This window comes from Vicia villosa, linkage group LG2 (assembly GCF_029867415.1).
Source record: "Vicia villosa cultivar HV-30 ecotype Madison, WI linkage group LG2, Vvil1.0, whole genome shotgun sequence".
Classification (NCBI taxonomy): domain Eukaryota; kingdom Viridiplantae; phylum Streptophyta; class Magnoliopsida; order Fabales; family Fabaceae; genus Vicia; species Vicia villosa.
Window position 1 is genome coordinate 129,949,456 of NC_081181.1, and position 23,229 is coordinate 129,972,684.

Below are 23,229 nucleotides of genomic sequence, written 5' to 3' on the forward strand. Positions count from 1 at the left end.
GTCCATTTCAAAACTTCTCACAAAAACTTCAAAAATAAATTAAACTCATTACTTCTTTTTTTCGCCCAAGCGCGAAGCCTTTCTTTGCCCAAGTGCAAATCTCGCCCAAGTGCGAGTTTCATTTCAAAAATTGTCTTTTCCGCCCAAGTGCGATTAGACCCATTTCGTAAACCCTAAAACGCTTTATCCAACGTCAAGTTGTTAATCGTCCTTTTTAAATCAAAGTGATTAAGTGACAAGGGGTGCACACCTCTTGAATACCTTTGATCCTTTGAATAAACATCTTTCTTAATTAAATCAGAGTGATTAAGTGACAAGGGGTGCACACCTCTTGAATACCTTTGATCCTTTGAACAAAAATCTTTTTTAATTAAATCAAAGTGATTAAGTGACAAGGGGTGCACACCTCTTGAATACCTTTGATCCTTTGAATCAAATATTAAAAATCTTTCTTAATTAAATCAAAGTGATTAAGTGACAAGGGGTGCACACCTCTTGAATACCTTTGATCCTTTGAATCAAATATTAAAAATCTTTCTTAATTAAATCAAAGTGATTAAGTGACAAGGGGTGCACACCTCTTGAATACCTTTGATCCTTTGAATCAAATATTAAAAATATTTCTTAATTAAATCAAAGTGATTAAGTGACAAGGGGTGCACACCTCTTGAATACCTTTGATCCTTTGAATAAAAATCTTTTTTAATTAAATCAAAGTGATTAAGTGACAAGGGGTGCACACCTCTTGAATACCTTTGATCCTTTGAATAAACATCTTTCTTAATTAAATCAAAGTGATTAAGTGACAAGGGGTGCACACCTCTTGAATACCTTTGATCCTTTGAATAAAAATCTTTCTTAATTAAATCAAAGTGATTAAGTGACAAGGGGTGCACACCTCTTGAATACCTTTGATCCTTTGAATAAACATCTTTCTTAATTAAATCAAAGTGATTAAGTGACAAGGGGTGTACACCTCTTGAATACCTTTGATCCTTTGAACCAAACACTAAACATCCTTCATAAAATTAACCAACAAACTCGTAGTTTTTTATTCGAACTACGATCGCTCTGACTTTCCCATTGCACGAGGGAATACGTAGGCACAAGATACAAACGTCTTGGCGAGCATAATAATAAAAAAAAACTTTCCTTTTCCTTCACAATAATAAAAAATAAAAATCCTTTTTCTTTTGATTAATAAATTAAAGAACGCAAACATTACGCAAACACTCATTCATAAAACTAACTAAATGGGTCCCATCGAGTACGATGGAGGTGAGGGGTGCTAATACCTTCCCCTTGCTTAACCGACTCCCGAACCCTAATTTGGTTGCGATGACCATCTTATCCATTTATTTTTATTCATGGGTTTTATTCGACATTTTCCCTTTCCATTTTTGGGATAAATAAAGATCGGTGGCGACTCTGTTTTTTTTCGAGTGTGTAAACACCTCGAGTATTTTTTAGCGCTACAGAATTGGCGACTCTGCTGGGGATATGATAAAAAAAATCTTAAGAGAGTCAACCCTAGTTTAGTTTGTTTTATGTTTAAGTGTTTGCCTTTGTTTGTTTACTCTTGTGTTCTTTATGTTTATTCTTGTATTCTTTATTCTTATTCTTATGTTCTTTATGTTTACTCCTGTGCTATTTATGTTTCTTTACTCTTGCTTTATCGCTTTTATTTTATTTCTGTATTTACTCAATTGTGGGTATGGGAATGATATTTGAGTGAAGCTCTCAACCCGAGCTTTGAAAAACAAGAGAAAAACATAAGTTAGGAGGTGGTTGTGTAGTGCTAGTCCCCAAGGTGAACACCTTGAATGGCTAATACGAAAACCCCACTTGGAGGAGACTTATTCATGAGATTTGTCATAAGATGGTTCACCCGTCGCATGGCGAAAATCTGATTTCGTCGTTAACTCCAAGGACCTTTAGAACCCGTTTCATCTGAAGAAGTTATGTATCGATCCCCAAGGTGCACTCCTTGTATGATGGGTACAATAACTTCGCCTAGAGGTTGCATACTCATGAAATTCGTTATAAGATGGTTCACCTGTCGCATGATGAAATTCTGATCATGCTCGGATGCCTCTAGGAACCGTTATATCCAAAAACTCTAGAGCTAACCTTGTGAGGGGATTTTTGGGTAAAGAACTTAGAACTATCCTAACTTAAGGAGCCTTCCGGTAGGTTGTTCTATTACCTTGCTTTGCATCCAACATTGCATGACATATCATTTGCATCATGCATACATCCATGTTGTCCTTGTACCTCATTCCAACTGTCTCTTTCATCCAGTCACCATCAATCGTCAAGCTGATTCCCAGGCATCCTTATCAGACGCGAAGTCTTACTCGACATAAAGATGGAAGACCTTGAACAAGAGAATCATGAATTTCGTGATGAAGTAACTACTCTTCGAGTTGGGGTGGAAAGATTGACTGCTTTGGTGGAAAGCTTAGTGGCTGCTCGGAATCAACCATCACCTCCTTCATCTCCTCGTGCCACTCAAACACAAACTGAAGTCCAGACTACTACGATCTGCGAAGTTTCTACTGCTACTGTTTCTATGGCTCCTATCACTGGTCTCTCTCACTATCAGATGCCTAATGGCTACCCTGGGGGCATGTCTTACAACTTTGTGCCAGAGGGATACCATCCTGTTACTGGAGCTGCTCAAACTACTCCTATAATGACCGTGATTCCCCCCTCGGTACATACCGTGCCACAAGCTGAGGAACTCATTTACCAAGTTGAGCCCAATGAAAGAGGTGAAGTTTATGATGATTTCCAAGATCAATTCCAAGAGATGCGAAAGGAGATTAAGGCCCTCAAAGGGAAGAATTCATTTGGAAAGAATGCTTATGATATGTGTCTTGTGCCAAATGTGAAAATACCTGCCAAGTTTAAAGTGCCTGATTTTGAAAAGTATAAAGGGAGTTCATGTCCTCAGAGCCATTTGACCATGTACTGCAGAAAGATGGCCACTCATACTGATGATGATAAGTTATTGATCCACTATTTTCAAGATAGTCTAACTGGTGCTGCTTTGAAATGGTACATGGGATTGGATAATACTCATATCAGTTCTTTTGATGACCTTGTAGAAGCGTTCATTCGACAATACAAGTATAATGTCGACATGGCTCCTGATAGAGACCAACTTCGAGCCATGGCACAAAAGGAGAAAGAGTCTTTCAAAGAGTATGCACAAAGATGGCGTGAGGTTGCCGCCCAAATCTCTCCTCCTATGGAAGAAAAAGAGATGACCAAAATGTTTTTAAAGACCCTAAGCTCATTTTACTATGAAAAGATGGTTGCAAGTGCTCCAACCGACTTCACTGAAATGGTGAATATGGGAATGCGACTAGAGGAAGGCGTACGAGAAGGACGATTGATTATGGAATCTGGATCGTCGATTGGAACCAAGAGATATGGAAACAACTTTCAGAAGAAGTGGGAAGATGAAACTATTGCTTTTGCAATTGATGGCGAGCCTCAGAACTCACATTCCCGCCAACCCTTAGCTTATCAACAAGCACCATTCATACCGTACGATCAGTATCCATATGTTGCGGCCGCACAATTCAAGCAACCATACCGACAGCCTTGGGCATCTCCTCCTCATAATTCTTCACAAAATGCTCCTCAGAATGCAGCTCAGAATCAAAATCGTCAACGGAATCAGAATAAACCTCAAAGGAACCATCAGAAGGAGGATCGCCGCATTGACCCAATTCCAATGACCTACGCTCAGCTATGGCCATATCTAATCGAGAGTAAAGCAATAGCTCCCAGACCAACCCGACCTGCAAAGTTTCCATTTCCCAAGGAATACAATCCAAATGTCAAGTGTGATTTTCACGATGGGATATCAGGTCACTCCATTGAAGATTGCAATGTCCTGAAGGAAAAAGTTCAAGATCTGGTTGACAAAAAGATACTCTCTTTCAAGGATATTGGTCCTATGCCATGATCAGTGCTGAGACACCAAGAACATTCCTAAAACCAATGGGTCAAAGCAGATCATTGAGCCACTTTTTATCACTTGCATTTACGTTTCTTCGCTTGTTTGCTAAGTGTTTATTTGCTTTTGAACATTGTTAACTTTAATGGTAATATTAATGAAATGAGCATGCAAGTTTTGAATTGGTCCATTCGTATTCACTCTTTCTTCCTTTTATTTTATTTTGTTTCCTAAAAAAAAAATGAAAAAAATTATGTTTATGTTTCTCCTATTTCCTTTTCTCTACCATACTTTTGTTTAAGCAAGTATTGGAGGATGACGATAAACAAAATACCCAATTTGCATCAGTGTGCTTTCAAATAAAACTTTGTTGATGATGTACAGGCATTCTTTCAAATCCCCAAACACTGGAGATATAAGGATGATAATCCCTCGTTAACCCCTTTGAGCCTTAGAAGCAGGTGTTTTCTTTCTGCACGCAATTGAAACCCTTAATCAAAACCTGGGGCAGGGTAGTTGTTCAGTTAAAATGACTAATGCATATGATTTCCAAGAGAATCATTTCATGGGAACCATTCTCGACCAAAGGTTCAACCGTATCCTCTCTTCGTACACTATGTCGAAGAAGTAATGAATATTCAAAACTCATAACGGTTGTCTTTCCTGAACCATCGGTGGGGCAGTCATACTCCTCTCTAATCATTGAACAATTGTCACACAAGTTGTTCAAAAAAAAAAATCATTCAAAAGAAAAGCCCGCTAAGTCAAGACCTAAAAAGGAGACTTAGGCAAAAAAAAATTTAGGGATACAAAAGTCAAAATAAAAGAGATCAGAAGATCATTATCGAAAGAAGAAAAGCAAGAACAAACTTGTGTGAATTGCAAAGAAGAATAAGGTGACTTCCACCTTAGAACTCATTGGTTCTCAAACATCATCTGTAAATTCTCTTGGAAGTTGAATACATGTAACTGAACTTAGGACTGGAGAACATCACGAAGAATGGGTGGATAAAAATAAAAATTTGAGCCTATATCCTTTGTTTCTCAAACCGTGAACCTGACCACGTTACAACCTTCAAAAGTCCTAATTGAAGCAAGGTTTCTTTTGAAAGCATACTAAAGCAAGGTTGCGTTAACCTGACTCCTGGATATTTTCTAATCATTTGTTTCGATACCATGCTATCACATCATCTTTCACACCTTGAATTTCAAACTTCCATGGCATCCTCATTGGGATTTATTCATCGTATACCACAGTTTCATTTCAATAAATGATTGTTCTCAAAACTTGCATGCACGTCGCATTAAAATTACCATTTTGAATTGAATAGTTTCATTTGTAAGTAAGCACTTTACATCAAGGAAGTTCCAACAATGGAAATCAATTGAAGAGCCTAAAGTGGAACCATCAAGGTCGCATCACTTCAGAAGTCCATCATTCAGGGGCATTTCATTTCAAAGTTCCCAAGGACTGGGGCATGTCATCTCAGAATCATCAGTTTGAATCCAAAACTTTGTTGAAGCAAATTTCTCCATAGACTCAGCATTCTGGGGCAAATCAAGGCCAAGACCTTTCCTCCAAGCGGCCCAAGCAGACTATACCATATCAAGAAGTCCACAAACTCAAAATTGGTGTCGGGAATTATGCTTGCACAAAACTCCTACCAAGGGACTCTTTTCACTTCACAAAAAAAATCATGACCCTCCACTGGGGCATATGTCAAAACATTACAAATAGAAAATTTCATTCATTGCATGCATTCATTTATCATGCATATCATTCACGGGGCAACCTCCCACAACATCAAATCAAAATTTCAATCTTGCTCAGGCTTTTCCATTGAGAATCAAGCCCAGTCCACCATGGACATCCAAAAAATGCATTGCCCATTGGCACACATCCGGTAAACTCATTACCTGCATTGATCAACCATCATACATCATTACACGTGCATCAATTTGCACAAAAGAAAAAACCAAGATGTCTCATACATAAGCAAAAAGCATGCATGGATTCATAATCCCTAATGATGTCACCGCAATCATTATTTTCTTGCTAATCCCATGATTGAGCATGCTTGTTAATCTTTTCCAACCCACTGGTTGAAATTAATCATTTACCTTCTGGTCTTTTGAATCAGCCTACTGGTTGAGAACCGTTCTGTTCATTTTTGTCAGCCCACTGGTTGAATTTAATCATGAATCGCATTTTTCAATTGTTGTCAGTCCGCTGATTGAAAGTCATTTGTTTTGTCAACCCTCTAGTGGGGACCAAACATTTTATCATCATTTGAATCAATTCATTAGTAGAAGATTAATCTTTCACTTCCTATCAACCCATTGGTTGAGGAAAGTTTTCCCACTTCCTGTCAGCCCACCGGTTGAAAGTTATTATCATGATTTGTTAACCCACTGGTTGAAATTTATCTTTTTCGTTTCAATCCACTGATTGAACATCACTTGTTATGTCAACCCACTGGTTGAAGTTTATCCTTTTTGTGTCAATACACCGATTGAACATCACTTGTTTTGTCAACCCACTGGTTGAAGTTTATCTTTTTCGTGTCAATCCACTGATTGAATATTACTTGTTTTGTCAACTCACTGGTTGAAGTTTATCTTTTTCGTGTCAATCCACTGATTGGATATCACTTGTTTTGTCGACCCACAGATTGAAATTAATCATTTTTCGTGTCAATCCACTGATTGAACCTCACTTGTTTTGCCAACCCACTGGTTGAAATTTATCATTCATCTTGCTAACCCGCTGGTTACAGTCAATCATTTACGTTCCGCTTAGATCAAAGCAACCCACTGGTTGAAAGCAGTTTTTCTTTGTCAATCCGCTGGTTGATAGAGTCAATTCACTAGTTGACAACAAATTTGTTTCACCTTCATTAATCCACTGGTTAATGTTAGTCATGTCTTGTTTACTTCCATCAATCCACTGGTTGATGTGTTTCTTCTTTCTTAATTGTTCGAACTCAATCCACTGATTGAGGACATCGAGTCACCTTTCGTCAATTCACTGGTTGATGTTAGTTTTATCTTGTCTTTTGAAATCAATTCACTAGTTGACTTACCTTCACCAATCCACTGGTTGATAATGGCTTTTCCTATTCATCTCAAACTCAATCCACTGGTTGAGGATAACGCGTCTACTTTTCACCCGTCCACTGGCTGATAATAATTTCTTTTTTGGACTCAACTCATTAGTTGATATTTTATCGATTCACGGGTTGATGTCAGTTTTCTCTTTTGTTTAGGCTCAGTCCACTGGTTGAGAATCAACTCTTCGTTAACCAAACTCAATCCTCTGGTTGAAAACGACTTCTTGGCACCTCTGCTTTCCCCCAGCAAGTCTTCCCACTATAACTCCTTCACACAATCATTTTATCAATCCCCACAGAGATTTACTTTCTGTTTTCGTATCCCAACGAGAATCCACGCATTCATAGCATCACATTGCATCAAGGGGCAAAATTTGGGCATTTTTTGTATTTAATTACCTTCTGCCACCGATATCACGAACACCAAAGTCATTCATGCTATCTGGCTAAAGATAATTAAATAGGGGCATCTGTCATACCCCAAATTTTGACCTTGACTTTTAAGCATAGCATGACTTTCACGGCTGATCTCATGGACATTCATCAAAAGACTAAGGGATAGTACACGATATTTAGGCTCCATTTTTTTATTTATTATATTTTTGTTTTTTTAATTTTTAATTTTTAAATCATGTGGATTGATTCTTATTAAGCACATCATAGTCCATCTTTGTTTCTAATCCATTTTACATCTCTTAATTTTCTATCCTTTTATTTGGTTAAATGATTGTTTTATTTGATAATTAAAATCTCATATTTTAACTATTAAAAAAAACATTTTCGTAATTAAATAATTGAATAGAAATTAAAGAGAATAGTCATTTCGTTTAAATATCATATTTTCTTACACTTGAAGTTTACATCAATCCCAAAAGAATTCAAAATACAAACAAAAATAATTTAGAGAACAAGTTTGCACTACAGACAAAAATGGGATGTCCCCATCGTGTTACTGCTCTATCACCAACCTTGTTGCTGCTCCACTTCCTTGCTGTCCCTGCACACACAGTCAAAAAAAAAACAAGCCAAAACTTGCACAAGAATAGCCAAAACACCACTCTGCAGCACATATGTCCAAACCTTGCACTAATTTGTCCATACAAAAAACCTGCAGCACATATGTCCAAACCTTGCACTAATTTGTCCATACAAAAAACCTGCAGCGAAAAGCAAAAGATCAGTACATCAAAAGTGTTCAAATTCACCAAGTTTTCCCCCTCAAAGTCTCATCAAAAACCCTAATCGCCTCCCTATATAAACGGCCTCATTCTTCAGCAACAGAGGAATCGGCAGCCACCAAGAACAATAACATACAAAACCTCTGCCAAAGTTCTACCCGAATCACTCTCCAAAAACCCATACACAAAAACAATACACAGAATCCTGCAATATCCCTCAACAACATCAACTCACTCCCCTCAAAACACTTATTGAACCACAATAATCATCACCGTGAAACCGAGTCACCCAACCCCAAATCTCCACTGCTCACGGTAACCTTCACTCAAAACAAAACCGAAGTAGCGGAAGCAGAAAGAGACGGAGCGGAATCAGAGAAGAGAAAGGAAGAACGTGTTTACCTTGAGGTAGACCTTGATTCGAATTCGCCCTGTTTTCTTTTCCTTTATTCACTTGCTAATTTATACTTGTAACTATAACTTGTAATCACCATGTAAATCTCTGAGCATGTACTTTGGGGCATTTAGGGTTCATGTGGGAATCGGGTATTTGATTGAATGTTTTTGTTTTTGTTCCGATAGAACCGAAACCGTAAGACTGAGAGAGATTCAAACACGAGAGATTGAGAGTTCCTCGTGAGCGATAGAGGGAGAGAGCGTGAGAGAGATCGATGAATAGAATAGAACTTTTTTTGTTCTTTCTGGAAATCCATGAACATCAATCGCGAGAGAGAAACAAGGATATCATGTGAGAGATGAGCGAAGTCGTGAGAGCAGAGAAGAGAGAGTCTTGTTTTTTTTTTCCTCTGATTTCATTTAATTTAATTTTCCAATTGAAAAAAGAGGAGGGTTAAAATGTTGAGAGAAACAAGGAGGTGCAGCGGCGCCTCATACTAGTTCCTAGGGTTTCTCCATTTTGTTTTTCTTCTTCCTCCTGGGCCGAGTGTTTTTTTTTATGGCCCAAATGCTTCTTTACCTCACCAATCATTTGTGTGTCAATATACACCTCCCAACACCAATGGGCCTCCATCCTTTCAGCCCACTTATTCTTGTCTCAACATTTTATTTTTATTTTTATTATCAAGACATAGTATTTTTTGTTTTGTTAATTAAATCTATTAACTAAAACTTTGACTATATTAATTAATTGAATTAAATTGGTTTTAATTTAATTGATCATGTTAGTTAATCCATAGTTAATTTAGTTAATTGACTAGACACTTCTCATTAGTTGATTACCATAATAAAATCAATTCTTTTTACAATAAATTTTCATTCAATAAAACACTCGATTTAACATCGGGTCCATTTCAAAACTTCTCACAAAAACTTCAAAAATAAATTAAACTCATTACTTCTTTTTTTCGCCCAAGCGCGAAGCCTTTCTTTGCCCAAGTGCAAATCTCGCCCAAGTGCGAGTTTCATTTCAAAAATTGTCTTTTCCGCCCAAGTGCGATTAGACCCATTTCGTAAACCCTAAAACGCTTTATCCAACGTCAAGTTGTTAATCGTCCTTTTTAAATCAAAGTGATTAAGTGACAAGGGGTGCACACCTCTTGAATACCTTTGATCCTTTGAATAAACATCTTTCTTAATTAAATCAGAGTGATTAAGTGACAAGGGGTGCACACCTCTTGAATACCTTTGATCCTTTGAACAAAAATCTTTTTTAATTAAATCAAAGTGATTAAGTGACAAGGGGTGCACACCTCTTGAATACCTTTGATCCTTTGAATCAAATATTAAAAATCTTTCTTAATTAAATCAAAGTGATTAAGTGACAAGGGGTGCACACCTCTTGAATACCTTTGATCCTTTGAATCAAATATTAAAAATCTTTCTTAATTAAATCAAAGTGATTAAGTGACAAGGGGTGCACACCTCTTGAATACCTTTGATCCTTTGAATCAAATATTAAAAATATTTCTTAATTAAATCAAAGTGATTAAGTGACAAGGGGTGCACACCTCTTGAATACCTTTGATCCTTTGAATAAAAATCTTTCTTAATTAAATCAAAGTGATTAAGTGACAAGGGGTGCACACCTCTTGAATACCTTTGATCCTTTGAATAAACATCTTTCTTAATTAAATCAAAGTGATTAAGTGACAAGGGGTGCACACCTCTTGAATACCTTTGATCCTTTGAATAAAAATCTTTCTTAATTAAATCAAAGTGATTAAGTGACAAGGGGTGCACACCTCTTGAATACCTTTGATCCTTTGAATAAACATCTTTCTTAATTAAATCAAAGTGATTAAGTGACAAGGGGTGTACACCTCTTGAATACCTTTGATCCTTTGAACCAAACACTAAACATCCTTCATAAAATTAACCAACAAACTCGTAGTTTTTTATTCGAACTACGATCGCTCTGACTTTCCCATTGCACGAGGGAATACGTAGGCACAAGATACAAACGTCTTGGCGAGCATAATAATAAAAAAAAAACTTTCCTTTTCCTTCACAATAATAAAAAATAAAAATCCTTTTTCTTTTGATTAATAAATTAAAGAACGCAAACATTACGCAAACACTCATTCATAAAACTAACTAAATGGGTCCCATCGAGTACGATGGAGGTGAGGGGTGCTAATACCTTCCCCTTGCTTAACCGACTCCCGAACCCTAATTTGGTTGCGATGACCATCTTATCCATTTATTTTTATTCATGGGTTTTATTCGACATTTTCCCTTTCCATTTTTGGGATAAATAAAGATCGGTGGCGACTCTGTTTTTTTTCGAGTGTGTAAACACCTCGAGTATTTTTTAGCGCTACAGAGTAGTTCCTCCCATAAGCCTTTGGCATCATCCACTTGAATCTGATATGGTCCAATGAAAGGAGGTGTGAGCTTTCGAGACGTCAAAACTCTACCAACACCAGTTACTGGAGTAGCTCGCAAAAACACGCAATTTCCCTCTTAGAACTCTAGTGCTTTCCTCCTCTTGTCATGATAACTCTTTTGGCGACTCTACGAAACTTTCATCTTCTCTTAAAGCATCTTGATCTTCTCAGAGGTTTGTTGAAAAATATCAGATCCGAGCACAAAACTCTCACCTAACTCATACCAACACAAAGGAGTTCTACACCTCCTACCATACAACGCCTAAAATAATGCAATTTCAATACTAGAATAGAAATTATTCTAGTACACAATAGCTTAACAAATCATCCAAAGACTAGATAGGCCTCTTTGTCTGATCGTCCATCTGCGGGTGATAAGCAGAACTCAACTTCAGCTTTGTACCCAATGCTTTCCGTAAACTCTCATGGACCTCGATGTGAATCTCAAATCTCTATCAGCACGATACTCGAAGGAATACCATGTAAACTGACAATTTTCTCAACATACAACTCGACTAACTTGTGAAAAGGATAATTGATCTTAATCGGAATAAAGTGAGCCGATTTAGTCAGTCTATCAATAATAACCCATATAGAATCACATCCTTTCCTTGTCTTCGGCAAACTCGTCACGAAGTCTATGGAAATGATGTCCCAATTCCACTCAGGAATGCTCAACTATTGCATTAGACCTGATGGCTTTTAATGTTCAATCTTTGACTATTGATAAGTCAAGTAGGCATAAATAAAATCAGCTATTTCCTTCATCATACCAGGCCACCAAAAATTTTCTTCAAGTCGTGGTACATAGTAGCACTGGGGTGAATACTCAAATCGCTCCTGTGGCCTTCCTCAAGAATACTCTTCTTAAGTTTTAGTACATCTGGAACATAAACTCTTTCGCAGAATCTCATAAGACGTCGATTCCAAAATCACCTCTGCTATTCTGATTGAATAACACAAGACGATCAATCAACTTCAAATCTTACTTATGACATTCTCTAATTTCCTCCATAATATCGCTAGTCAGCTTCAATATACCCAACTTCACACTATTAGGAGTCATTTCACACACTAAACTGAGATCTCTAAACTGTTTAATCTACTTAATTTCTTGAACCATCAACGTTGACATATGCATAGACTTTTTTGCTCAAAGAGTCAGCTACAACATTTGCTTTACCCGGATTGTAACTCAAACTAAAACCATAATCCTTCAAAAATTTGAGTCACCTGATCTTCTTATATATTCAATTCCTTCTGATCGAATAGATACTTCGAATCTGGATCAAAACAAATAATGTGTCAAAAAGTTGAGAACAATAACTACTGGTGCCAATTCCAAATCATGCATAGGATAGTTCCTTTCATAAAATTTCAAATGTCTCGAAGCATAAGCCCACAACCTAACCATTATGCTTCAACATACCACTAGGCCCATCTTTGAAGCATCACAATAAATAATAAAAGATGCACTTGGACTTGGAAAAATTAATACTGAAGAAAGCGTCAACTTCTTCTTGAGTTCTTGAAAACTCTCTTCACACTGCACATCCCAAGCATAAGCTTGACCCTTTCTAGTTAACTGAGTTAAAGGTAATACTAAATTTGAAAAGCCTTCAATAAAACTTCTGTAATGACAATCCAAACCCATAAAAATTCTAATCTTAGTAACAGACTTTAGAGTATCCCACTGTAACACAACATTAACCTTCAACGAATCAACAACAATACCACCACTAGAAATCACAAGCCAAATAAAATTCACTTCTCGCAACAAGAACTCACACTTGGACAACTTCACATACAACTTATTCTCCTTCAAAGTCTGCAACACAACTCTCAGATTCTCTGCATGCTCTTCATCAGACTTGGAATATATAAAAATATCATCAATGAGCACAACTCCAAACTGATCTAGATAAGAATGAAAAATCATATTCATATACTCCATAAACACACCAGGTGCATTAAATACTCCAAGCGGTATTAATAATTACTCATAATGACCATATCTCTTTCTGAATGCAGTCTTTGGAATATCTTGTGATTTTACACGAATTTGATGTTAACCCGACTGCAAACCAATCTTACTGAACACGCAAGCACCAATCAACTGATCCGTCATATCGTCAATTCTTAGAAAAGGATAATTTTTCTTAACAGTAACCTTATTCAGTTGTCGATAGTCAACACACAACTTTATGCCACCGTCTTTCTTCTTCATTAACAACACTGGAGCTCCCCATAGTGAAACACAAGGTCAAACAAAACTCTTCTCAAGTAGGTCTTCCAAGTATTTCTTCAATTCGCTCAACTATGATATTGACATAAGATATGGAGCCATCGACACAAACCTAATTGAAAGTACTAAATCTATGGTGAATTCAACTTTGTGCTCTAGTGGCAAGTCACAAATATCTTCAAGAAAAACATTAGGAAATTCGCACACCACTGACATATCTCTAGCCTCCACATCGCCCTTCACTCTCAAAGAAGCGAATATCATAAATATATGATCATTCTCCTTTAAAGACATCTCAACTTGACCCGCAGGAAATAATCTCAAATCCACATTCTCTCTGGGTTGGGAAACAACACAACCTCAACAACACCTTAACTCTTGCAATCAACAGAATTTTCTCCCCCACTTGTTTCAATCCCGCTCCTAATGGCAAGCAATTAGAAAAACAAATGAGATAGTGTTTCACACACATGTCGCATACCATAGAACAACCAAAATTCACAACCTGGCCGTATGGAATGACCTACTCAAAATTCACAACAGAATCTTCTCCCCCACGTATGTATCTTTTCGACGCCACTCCTGCGATTCCTTCCTTAAATTTGAAAATCCATTTATAGCTGACTAATCTTGCTCCTGAAGGTTTCTCGATCAGTTCCCAGGTGTTATTATCATGAACATATTTCATGTCATCATTCATGGCCTTCACCCATTTAGTCTTATTTCGACTCCTCATAACTTCCTTATAGTCTCTAGGTTCTTCTTCTAGAACATCACTTGCAGAGATTAATGCATAAGCTATAAGATATGCATACCCAAGTCTTTGAGGTGGCTTGATGACTCTTCTCAACCTATCTCTTGACAATAGGTAGTAATCGAGAGTTTCCTCAACTTCCTCCACCTCAATAGGAGTCTCTACCTGTTCCAACTCTTCGTTAGATATTTCTGCACTCCTACCAACACCATCAGTTTTCTTAAAAGTTATTTCAACTTCATTGAAACTATATCTCGACTGGTGATACTCCTCCTCTGACCTAATTCTAGGCACCATAGCCTATAAGCTTTGACTCATTCAGGATATCTCATGAACATGCATTTCAGAGCTATAGGTTTGACCTTCTTTTGCCTAATGTGAGCATAGGCTACGCAGCCAAATACTCCCAATCTGTTGAGATCAGGTGGATGTCCCGACTAAATTTCTTCAGGTGTCTTCATATCTAACACAGTCGAAGGAAATTTGTTTATCCGATATGTTGTTATCGAAATAACCTCAGCCCAAAACACCTTCTTTAACCCAGCACTAGTCAACATGCATCTGACTCTCTCCAAAATAGTTCTATTAAACTTTTGATTCAACCCATTTTGCTGTGAAGTATTTGTAGTAGTTATATGCCATGCAATACCAAAGGCAGCACAAAAGTTTTTGAACGTTTCATTGCAAAATTGAAGGCCATTATCGGTTCTCAACCTCTTGGCCTTTCTGCCAGTTTGATTTTCGACCAGAGTCTTCCAGCTTTTGAAATTCTCAAAAGTTTCATCCTTATTCTTCTGGATGAATACCCATAATTTTCTAGAATAATCATCTACTATGGATAGAAAATACCTCGCTCTTGAATGTGATGGACACCTTGCAGACCCCCAAAGATCAACATGGATGTAATCAAGTAATCCATGTGTTATTTGATTGCCTTTGTTGAACTACTTTCTGCAGGATTTTCCAAGTACACATGGTTCACAAAACTCCAGCTTTTCGACTTTGTCTCCACCAAGCAGATTTTGTTTTCCCAATTCGACCAGACCCCTTACAACTTCAGCCTTAAGGGTATACAAGCCTTGTTTCTTCATGCCTCTCAAGACTTCCTTCGACCCCTTCATGACTTTTAGGATACTTTTCTCTCCTTAGAAAACATATCCTTTCTTGTATAACTCACCAAGAGAAATCATATTTCTCTTCAGATCAGGAACATACCTGACTTCAGCTAACAACCTTATAGACACATCATAGAGCTTGAATATCACATATCCAACACCTGCAATCTTGCAAGCTTTGTTGTTTCCCAGCAATACAGATCCACCATCTTGATCACATAATTCCTCGTACAAGTCTTTGTTTGGAGTCATGTGCAAAGTGTAACCTGAATCTATAATTCACTCCTTACTCAAGTCACTGTTTGAAACCACAAGAACATCAGATGATTTAAAATCATTTTGAACAATGGTTGTGTTGCCATTTATTCTTCCATGATCTTTCAGGCGTTCAGGGCACACCTTTCTTTTGTGACCCTCCTTCTTACAAGCCTTTCGCAAGAGTTTTCCCTTAACGACCAAACCTTCATCAATAATCGGAGGTTTATGCTCCTTTCGTTCGTTCAAGTCCTTAGAATACAGGGCTGATTGAACTTCTTCAAAGGTCAGGGACTCCCTTCCATACAAGAGATTTTCTTTGAAGTGAGCATGTGTTCGAGGCAAAGCGCACAACAGTATTATCGCTTGATCTTCATCATCGATCATCACATCAATATTTTCAAGATCAAGAATCAACTTGTTGAACATATCCAACTACTCAGCAAACACTTTATCTTCAATCATCTTGAATGAATACAAAGCTTGCTTTAGGTAGAGTCGGTTTACCAGCGATTTGGTCATGTAGAAACTTTTAAGTTTTACCATAACCGTTATGTCGTCGTCTCTTTTGATACCTGTCAAAGAACCTTATCACCAAGGCTCAACAAAATAGTGTTGTGGACTTTCTCTATCATGGTCGTCATTTTTTTCCGTTAACGCAACATCCATATTTTCCGCTCCCTTCAACGCTTCCAAACAACCTTGCTGAACCAGTACGACTTTCATCTTCAAGCACCACAGACCAAAATAGTTCACTCTGATGAACTTTTCAATCTCATACTTTGTTGGAGGCGTCTTTTCCACGCTCACCACACCAATTTGTTGTAAAAACGATGTCAAGAACAGAGTATAATAAGGAACACAGTGGGAAACAAGAAGAACAACAAGGATTGGTTATCTGTTATTCTTTACTTTTTCTTTGAAACAAGATTACAAGTGTTACAAGAATAACAAATAACCCTCTCACCCTAAATTAGGATTTGCAGTATGCAATGATGAGAGACTAGTATGATATTTATAATGAACCTAACATACTAAACTAATGGGTTTTTTTTCACAAATACTCATTACAAGTTAACTTAAACAATTGGACATTACAAAATAGGCCCAATTCCAAATACTAACAACCGTAGCATTTCGACCCCGACATACTAGAACACTCTTCGACTACAATATGTAGGTCTTCGACACCAGCATGTGAAGATACTTCGACGGCATGCATAAATCTTGTCGAACTAGAAGCTACCCTTCGACATAATAGAGTTCGATCCAATTCTCATACCATGTGCCCACATATGGTTGATAGAGAAGTGTATTATTTTGGCTATTTATTAAATACATATTTATCCTTTTGCAAGTGTAAATTTTTTTTATGGAAATGGCAAATTTGAAAGTGTACAAAGTAGATAGTAAGATTTTATTGCCATTGATTTTGTTATTTTGAAAGTGGTTAGGGAGATTCTAAACTCTCTAGCTGTCTATTTACTTTTATCATAAATGCCTATAAAATCAATGCTAGTAAATAATTATGATTTGCAGGTAGTGTAAATTACATAACAATTAAAAAAGTTATAACATCTCAACAAAAAATATCTAGCTTGTTAAAACACTAGTTTACTCAACATTACATTCATCTTTGATTAAAGCCACAACCTACATTACATTCATCTTTGATTAAAGCCACAATCTACACAGCAACACAAATATGAATTGTTTGTAATTGCACTTAATACAAACATTCATATTAGTGTTTGAAAACACTTGAACAACAATAACTTAAAAAAGTAAAGACATAATTAAAGTCACTCAAATAACTTATCCATTTAGAACTTACAAAACACCCCCTGGACATATACATAGATATGAGTTGGATTATTTTCTTTCACCAAGCATAACTGAAGAAAGAAACTGTTTAAGGCTCCTGTTATAAATACTAGGTCTCTCCAAGTGAGCCAAGTGACCAGCCTCTTTTATCTCTTGAAATGTTGTTTTATTTCCAAGTTTACTGTAATATAAATCAAACACTTAAACAGTAGATAAATTGCATATAAACTTTAAAAATGGTTTAAAATAATTGAAATTTTATGATCAAAATTTCTTACTCTTTCATCTTTTGTGCAATATCTGGTTTGAAGAGCTTGTCTTTCTCACCCCATAAAAGAAATATTTGCTACAAAGGAAAGTTAGTTAGTTATTATCTTAATAATAAAATAAAAAACATAGGTTTTAGAAGAATTGTAAAATAGCACATAGAAAATGGTAAGAGTTTTAGTATCTCCTGTGTAGAAAAGAGTGTTAGCATCAAAATTATGAATAACCTGCGGAAATTTCGGGATGTTGATGTCTTTGTAACTATTGACTAAGGCCTCTAATAATTCACTTCTCTCTTTCCTATTTGAGAACATCACCTGCAATTAATGATATATTACTCACAAAAATCGCATAATAATTAAGCAAGTTAACTAACTATTTTTGGCAAATACTAAATTTAAAATATAAGTTTCTAAAGTATTCCTCAATTAATATATTCTCTCTGTTCCAAAATAAGTGTTTTTTTAACCATAAAAAGTTGTCTCAAAATAATAGTCTCTTTACTTTTCCAATGCAACATTAACTAACTTTTACCAACTTTACCCTTTATATACACTCTTTTCAAGTCATGTCAATATATAACAACCAATAGTAATTAAGGGTAATTTTGTAAAAATGTTATCTTTATTGACTCAATCATTACTTTTTTTAATATGTGTGTAACAACCTTAAACGACATTTATTTTAAGACGGAAGGAGTACTAGGTTTACTTTTGAGATTACACTAATATTTTATAAAAGAGATTTGGAAGATTACACTAAATTATTTTATAAATATAAAGTAGGTTATTTTTATTTATAATCAAGTCATGACTCTAAAATACTTTCTCCGTTCTAAAATATAAAAAAATATATATATTTTTCTTGTCAGAAAAAAATATTATTTTTTATATTTTTAAGATAAAATTAAATGTAAATTGCATTCGGTTTATATTCTCTTTTATCTTTTCATAACTAACAATAAATCAGATTTATTTTTCCATCTTTTTAAGAACTTTATTTCATTAAAGTCACAAGTTAAATGATTATGTTTATATTTTTCTTAATAAATGTGTTTTTTTGTTTATTCTCTTATATTTTGAAACGGAGTGGGTATCTTACTATTTGTAACAAATATTATGGATAATTTTGTTTATAGTTAATGGTATTTTAAACTTTGAAAACAACAAATAAAATTACTAAATTAGTTATCAGTTATAATTGATCTTTTTCCCGTACAAACTTACCATAAAAAATACAGTTATTTTTAAAATTAAAATTTTAAAATATATGTTATAAATATTAAATTAACTTTGAAGAACATCAACTTTATTAATTTTTACTTATTTTACTATTGAAAAATATATATTTAATTAAATATTATACTAAATTAAAATATTAGTCCTTCTATTTTATCCGGATCACAAAATTAATCCTCTTATTTTAAATTTAAATAATTTTAATACTATCTCACATTTTTACACTTAGAATGGACGTCTCTATTTTTAAATGATGTGTCATATGTGAAATGTGACAATAATATTAATTAAAAATATAAACAATAATATTAATTAAAAAAAGTGAAAGAAAATAAAAAATCAAATCAATAAATAAAAATATAAACAGCAATATTAAGTATAAAAAGTGAAAGAATATAAAAAATTCAAAATATTTTGAATTTAAAATAATAAACATTGATTTTTTAAATCAAATAAAATAAAAGATCAAAATTATAAATAAATTTAAATATTTATTGAGGTAAGTGAATAGTTCAATTGATATGTATTAATTGAATTCAATAAAGGTAAATTAGTGATTTAAAATTTATTATTTGCATCTAATGTTTAATTAATTATTAGCGTCAACATATATTTATATTTATGTATTAAAATAAATAAATTGTTGATTTTTATAAATGAACAATTTTTAAAAAATTGAATATTATTATAACAATAAAAATAATTTGTTGATTAATAATCTAAAAAAATTATTTTCTTATTAATAAAATATATTTCTTACTTATAATTAATAATATAATATTAATTGTTTCTTAATGATTACATATTGTCATATGTGACCAGACTAACTGTCACCTTCCAAGCAAATTGCCACCTACGTGTATTATTGTTATTGATAATTAAACTTACGTGTTAACTGTTCTCTGTTTCTATTGACAAATGTTTTCAAAGATTTATATATTGATTACTATCAATTATAATTGACATATTTTAAAGTCACTTTCATAATCAATTGCTAACAATATTCTGTCAAATATTATATGTACTAAATAGCTAACAATATACCTCTATTAGATACAAGTACTATGAATCAAATACAAGTAATACCCTCTCATGCTTATTATAATAAACTGTACCACCTTTAAAATGTTCTTTAATTGACTTTTTTTTTTTTTTTTGTTAAGTAACTCATTTAATATTCATAAAACAAGTTCGCTTAAAGAAAATTTAAATTTGCTCAATTTATAACCTATATTTATGGTTAATCTATGTGATGTAGTAATACAAGTGAAGGTTAATTTATGTGATATAACCTTTATTTATGGTAATCTATGTGATGTATTAATACAAGTGAAGGTTAATTTATGTGATCAATAAATAATCTAGCTCTCTCTAGATTATAGTTTTTGTGTATTTCCTCAATTTTTTTTATGGACTATGATTCTCTCTCGTTTGATGTAGAGGTTATTATTTATGTTTGTATTTTTTTTTTCTGTTTGTCGAGTGTTTTAGTAAGACTCTTTAAGCATTCTATATAAAACAATATTTTTTAAATAAATTATTTATTTTAATTTCTAATGCATTAAATACAAGTAATTTTAATAAACTTTTTTTATTATTTTTAAAAAATCAAATAATTTTATTTCTAAAATATTAAATACAAATTTTCTTTTTAACTCTTAACAGGTGCTCTGGGGCAGTCGTTCGCATTTCTCTATTTATATATAAGTGAATGTTATCTATAGTAAAGTCTCATAAGAAATTATGGTTGAAACAATTCTACAAATTAAATTGATTGGTATACTGACGATTTTTCGTTTTATAAACACATGTTCAAGTTATATATTGTCCGATGTGAGACTCTTAACACATTATCGCTTATTTATGACTTGACATCTAAAGCGGGGAAATTAATGGTGGGTGGTTCAATAGCAAATAATCTAATAGTAAACATTCCACCATATGTTAAGCGAGACTTTTGATATTATCATAAAAAATATGGTTGGGTCTAACCTAAGGGTGGCAAACAGGCATGTCTTCCCCGCTTAGGCACGCCCCGCAAAAGTCCGCAAAAAAATAGAGTGGGACGGTCGTAATTAAGGGTGAGAGTTTAAAACTTTGACCCATCCTACTAAAAAAGTGAGAGCGAGGAGGGTTAAGCTCGCGGGCACTACATCTTTTAAGCCTAAAAATACTAAAATTTATGTTAATTTACGTGTCCATAAAAGCCCACATAAAAAACGAAGCGGGGCGGGACAGTCACCTTAAACGGTGAGGGCCTAAAACCTTGGTCCACCCCACACTAAAATGCGAGCAAAACGGAACATGTCCAACAGACCGGACCCATTTTGCCACCCTAATTAATCTAACCAATCTCTATAATTCATTTTGTAAAGTAAGAATTAACTTCACTTATAAGCCCATGAGCACTTGTTCAAATCATATATTATCTCTCATGTGAAAGTCTTAACAAAGTCCACTTATTAGAAATACGTTCTACTAATTTATAAGTAAAAATAATCATATTCTTTAAGAATCATAGTTAAAAAAATAAAAATTCGTTCTACTAATACATGTTAAAGTTATATATTGTCTATTGTAAGATTCTTAACACATTCTCTCTCATATTTATGATTAAACATTAGAAGCGTAAAAATAAACTCCAGGTGATCTGGAAACGAATAACTTAATAGAAAATAATTCATCGGATCTTAAACGTGATTCTTGATATTATATTAAAAAATATAATTAAACCTAATCAATTTCTACAAAATTAATTTGTAGGATAAGAATTATCTCCACTTGCATATCATATATTATATGACATTCCAATGATATATTATCAGATATGAAATATCAAAGTCCACTTATAAAAATACTTTCTACTAATTTATAAGTAAAAACAATCATATTCTTTAAGAATCATAGTTAAAAAAATAATAATTTTTTGTTTCATGTTAAAAAAGTGAAGTATATAGACTTACTCTTAATTTATAATAGGGTTTAGGGAAAAATAAAAAGATAGTTTATAAATTAATTTATAGCAGATGAATTTATATATAATTGATAGTTTATAAACTAGTTGATTAAATTTATAGTGTGTATTAAAAACGGTTGAATTGGTTTAGAGTTGTAAAATTGCACAAAGACAAACCTTAACAAAATCACTTAGCAGACGATTGGGAAACGGAATGTTTCTGTAGAAACCAACAGAAAGAAGTGTCCTCACTCCATCTACAGAAGAAGGCATCAGCATTTCCGAGCAAGAAGAAAACCCAGCATCTTCCACTGCCTTACTAATCATACACTCCGAAATAGCCAAAACTGAACCAGTCACAACCACCGCTTGCACCAGTTCATGATACATCTCCGCCATTTTAAACGCCACCATTCCACCGTAACTGAATCCAACCACCACACATTTCTCCACGCGGAGTTTCCTTAACCCGGCCGCCACACACTCGGCCTGAAAAGCCAGTGACCGATCCGGCCTATCAGTTATGGAACCGCCGAAGAACATTAGGTCTGGCACATAGACTGAGTAGTCTTTGGCTAAAGGGTTGATTTGGAACTGCCATGTTGCAAGTCCGTCGCCGCAGAAGCCATGCAGAAGAACAACTACTGGCTTTGTAGGTTTTGAAATAGGTTTGTTGGATTTTGAAATGGTGTTAGAAGGAACCCAGAATCTCATTACTGTGCCTGGTTCTATCTCTACTGTGTAGAGCATCAAACCAGCTAGTTTCACTACCCAACTAACCAGTGACCAAATTACGTTCACCGTGTTCACCATTTTTTTTTTCTTTCAAGTTTTGTTTTTGAAATGTGAAGTGAACTCTATGCACTGCTTTAGAAGTAATATACTATGATGAAAATGATGGATAAGTCCAAAACTCATAACTGCTAGTCTCTTACCTAACCTGTTTTGGCAATGGAAGCTATGAATGCTATACGGGACCCCTCCATATGGATGTGGCATTGGCAAGTATGACAGTATTGCTCAGTTACTTATCATGAAAGAACACAGTATCCAGCTCACAAATTGTTACAGCTAATTTTCTAAATAAAAACATACTGGTAAAACTTAAAAAGAATATCCAATATGACACTATTGGTTTATAATTGAAGTTTATACAAAATTAAAATATAAAAGGGCGATAAAACTTTATTTAACATTCACAAGATTTATTAAGTATATGAAGTTCTTTTTCTCGTTTGACAAAATTACCTCTCATAATAAAAGATAATCATATAACATCATTTTGGTTAAAAAAATCTAATTTTATTATAAAAAAATATTTTCTTAAAATGATTGATAGTATTATCATAGTATTGTAGTTGTAACCGCAATTGCAATCACAATATTGCAGATGCGGTAGCCTCGACAATTGCATCGAATCACAATAATGGTGTAATTTAAAGTCATGCGCCTGACTACATTAAAAACTGCA

The 23,229-nt window shown here is 34.5% G+C and overlaps 3 protein-coding genes across 3 annotated transcripts; 1 reads left to right on the top strand and 2 right to left on the bottom strand.

Moving 5' to 3' along the window:
• The first annotated feature begins 2,368 nt into the window (after nt 1–2,368).
• Nucleotides 2,369–3,979, top strand: LOC131650007 (uncharacterized). Its single transcript, XM_058919748.1, has 2 exons — nt 2,369–3,207; nt 3,328–3,979. Exons 1-2 carry the CDS (start codon nt 2,369–2,371, stop codon nt 3,977–3,979), a joined length of 1,491 nt encoding a protein of 496 aa, XP_058775731.1.
• Nucleotides 3,980–8,040: 4,061 nt separating this feature from the next.
• On the bottom strand, nt 8,041–13,331 carry LOC131650008 (uncharacterized mitochondrial protein AtMg00860-like). Its single transcript, XM_058919749.1, has 4 exons — nt 13,178–13,331; nt 12,603–13,021; nt 8,161–8,237; nt 8,041–8,077 (listed from the first exon to the last, which is right to left on the bottom strand). Exons 1-4 carry the CDS (start codon nt 13,329–13,331, stop codon nt 8,041–8,043), a joined length of 687 nt encoding a protein of 228 aa, XP_058775732.1.
• Nucleotides 13,332–17,056: 3,725 nt separating this feature from the next.
• LOC131646794 (uncharacterized) lies at nt 17,057–22,587 on the bottom strand. Its single transcript, XM_058916758.1, has 4 exons — nt 21,936–22,587; nt 17,792–17,881; nt 17,576–17,643; nt 17,057–17,478 (listed from the first exon to the last, which is right to left on the bottom strand). Exons 1-4 carry the CDS (start codon nt 22,569–22,571, stop codon nt 17,346–17,348), a joined length of 927 nt encoding a protein of 308 aa, XP_058772741.1. The 5' UTR covers nt 22,572–22,587; the 3' UTR covers nt 17,057–17,345.
• Nucleotides 22,588–23,229: the final 642 nt, after the last annotated feature.

Bases quoted from the DNA above. Each gene is read 5' to 3' on its own strand.
- LOC131650007 (XM_058919748.1), top strand. From the start codon at position 2,369: ATGGAAGACCTTGAACAAGAGAATCATGAATTTCGTGATGAAGTAACT. The intron at 3,208-3,327 runs GTATGCACAAAG...GATGGTTGCAAG, and splicing joins GAGAAAGAGTCTTTCAAAGA to TGCTCCAACCGACTTCACTG.
- LOC131650008 (XM_058919749.1), bottom strand. From the start codon at position 13,331: ATGAAGAAGAAAGACGGTGGCATAAAGTTGTGTGTTGACTATCGACAA. The intron at 8,238-12,602 runs GTATTAATTTTT...TTTTCGCTGCAG, and splicing joins AGAAGTTGACGCTTTCTTCA to GTTTTTTGTATGGACAAATT. The intron at 8,078-8,160 runs GTTTGGACATAT...CTGTGTGTGCAG, and splicing joins TATGGACAAATTAGTGCAAG to GGACAGCAAGGAAGTGGAGC.
- LOC131646794 (XM_058916758.1), bottom strand. From the start codon at position 22,571: ATGGTGAACACGGTGAACGTAATTTGGTCACTGGTTAGTTGGGTAGTG. The intron at 17,882-21,935 runs GTTTGTCTTTGT...CATTAATTGCAG, and splicing joins TGCTAAGTGATTTTGTTAAG to GTGATGTTCTCAAATAGGAA. The intron at 17,644-17,791 runs GTTATTCATAAT...TTTCCTTTGTAG, and splicing joins ACATCCCGAAATTTCCGCAG to CAAATATTTCTTTTATGGGG.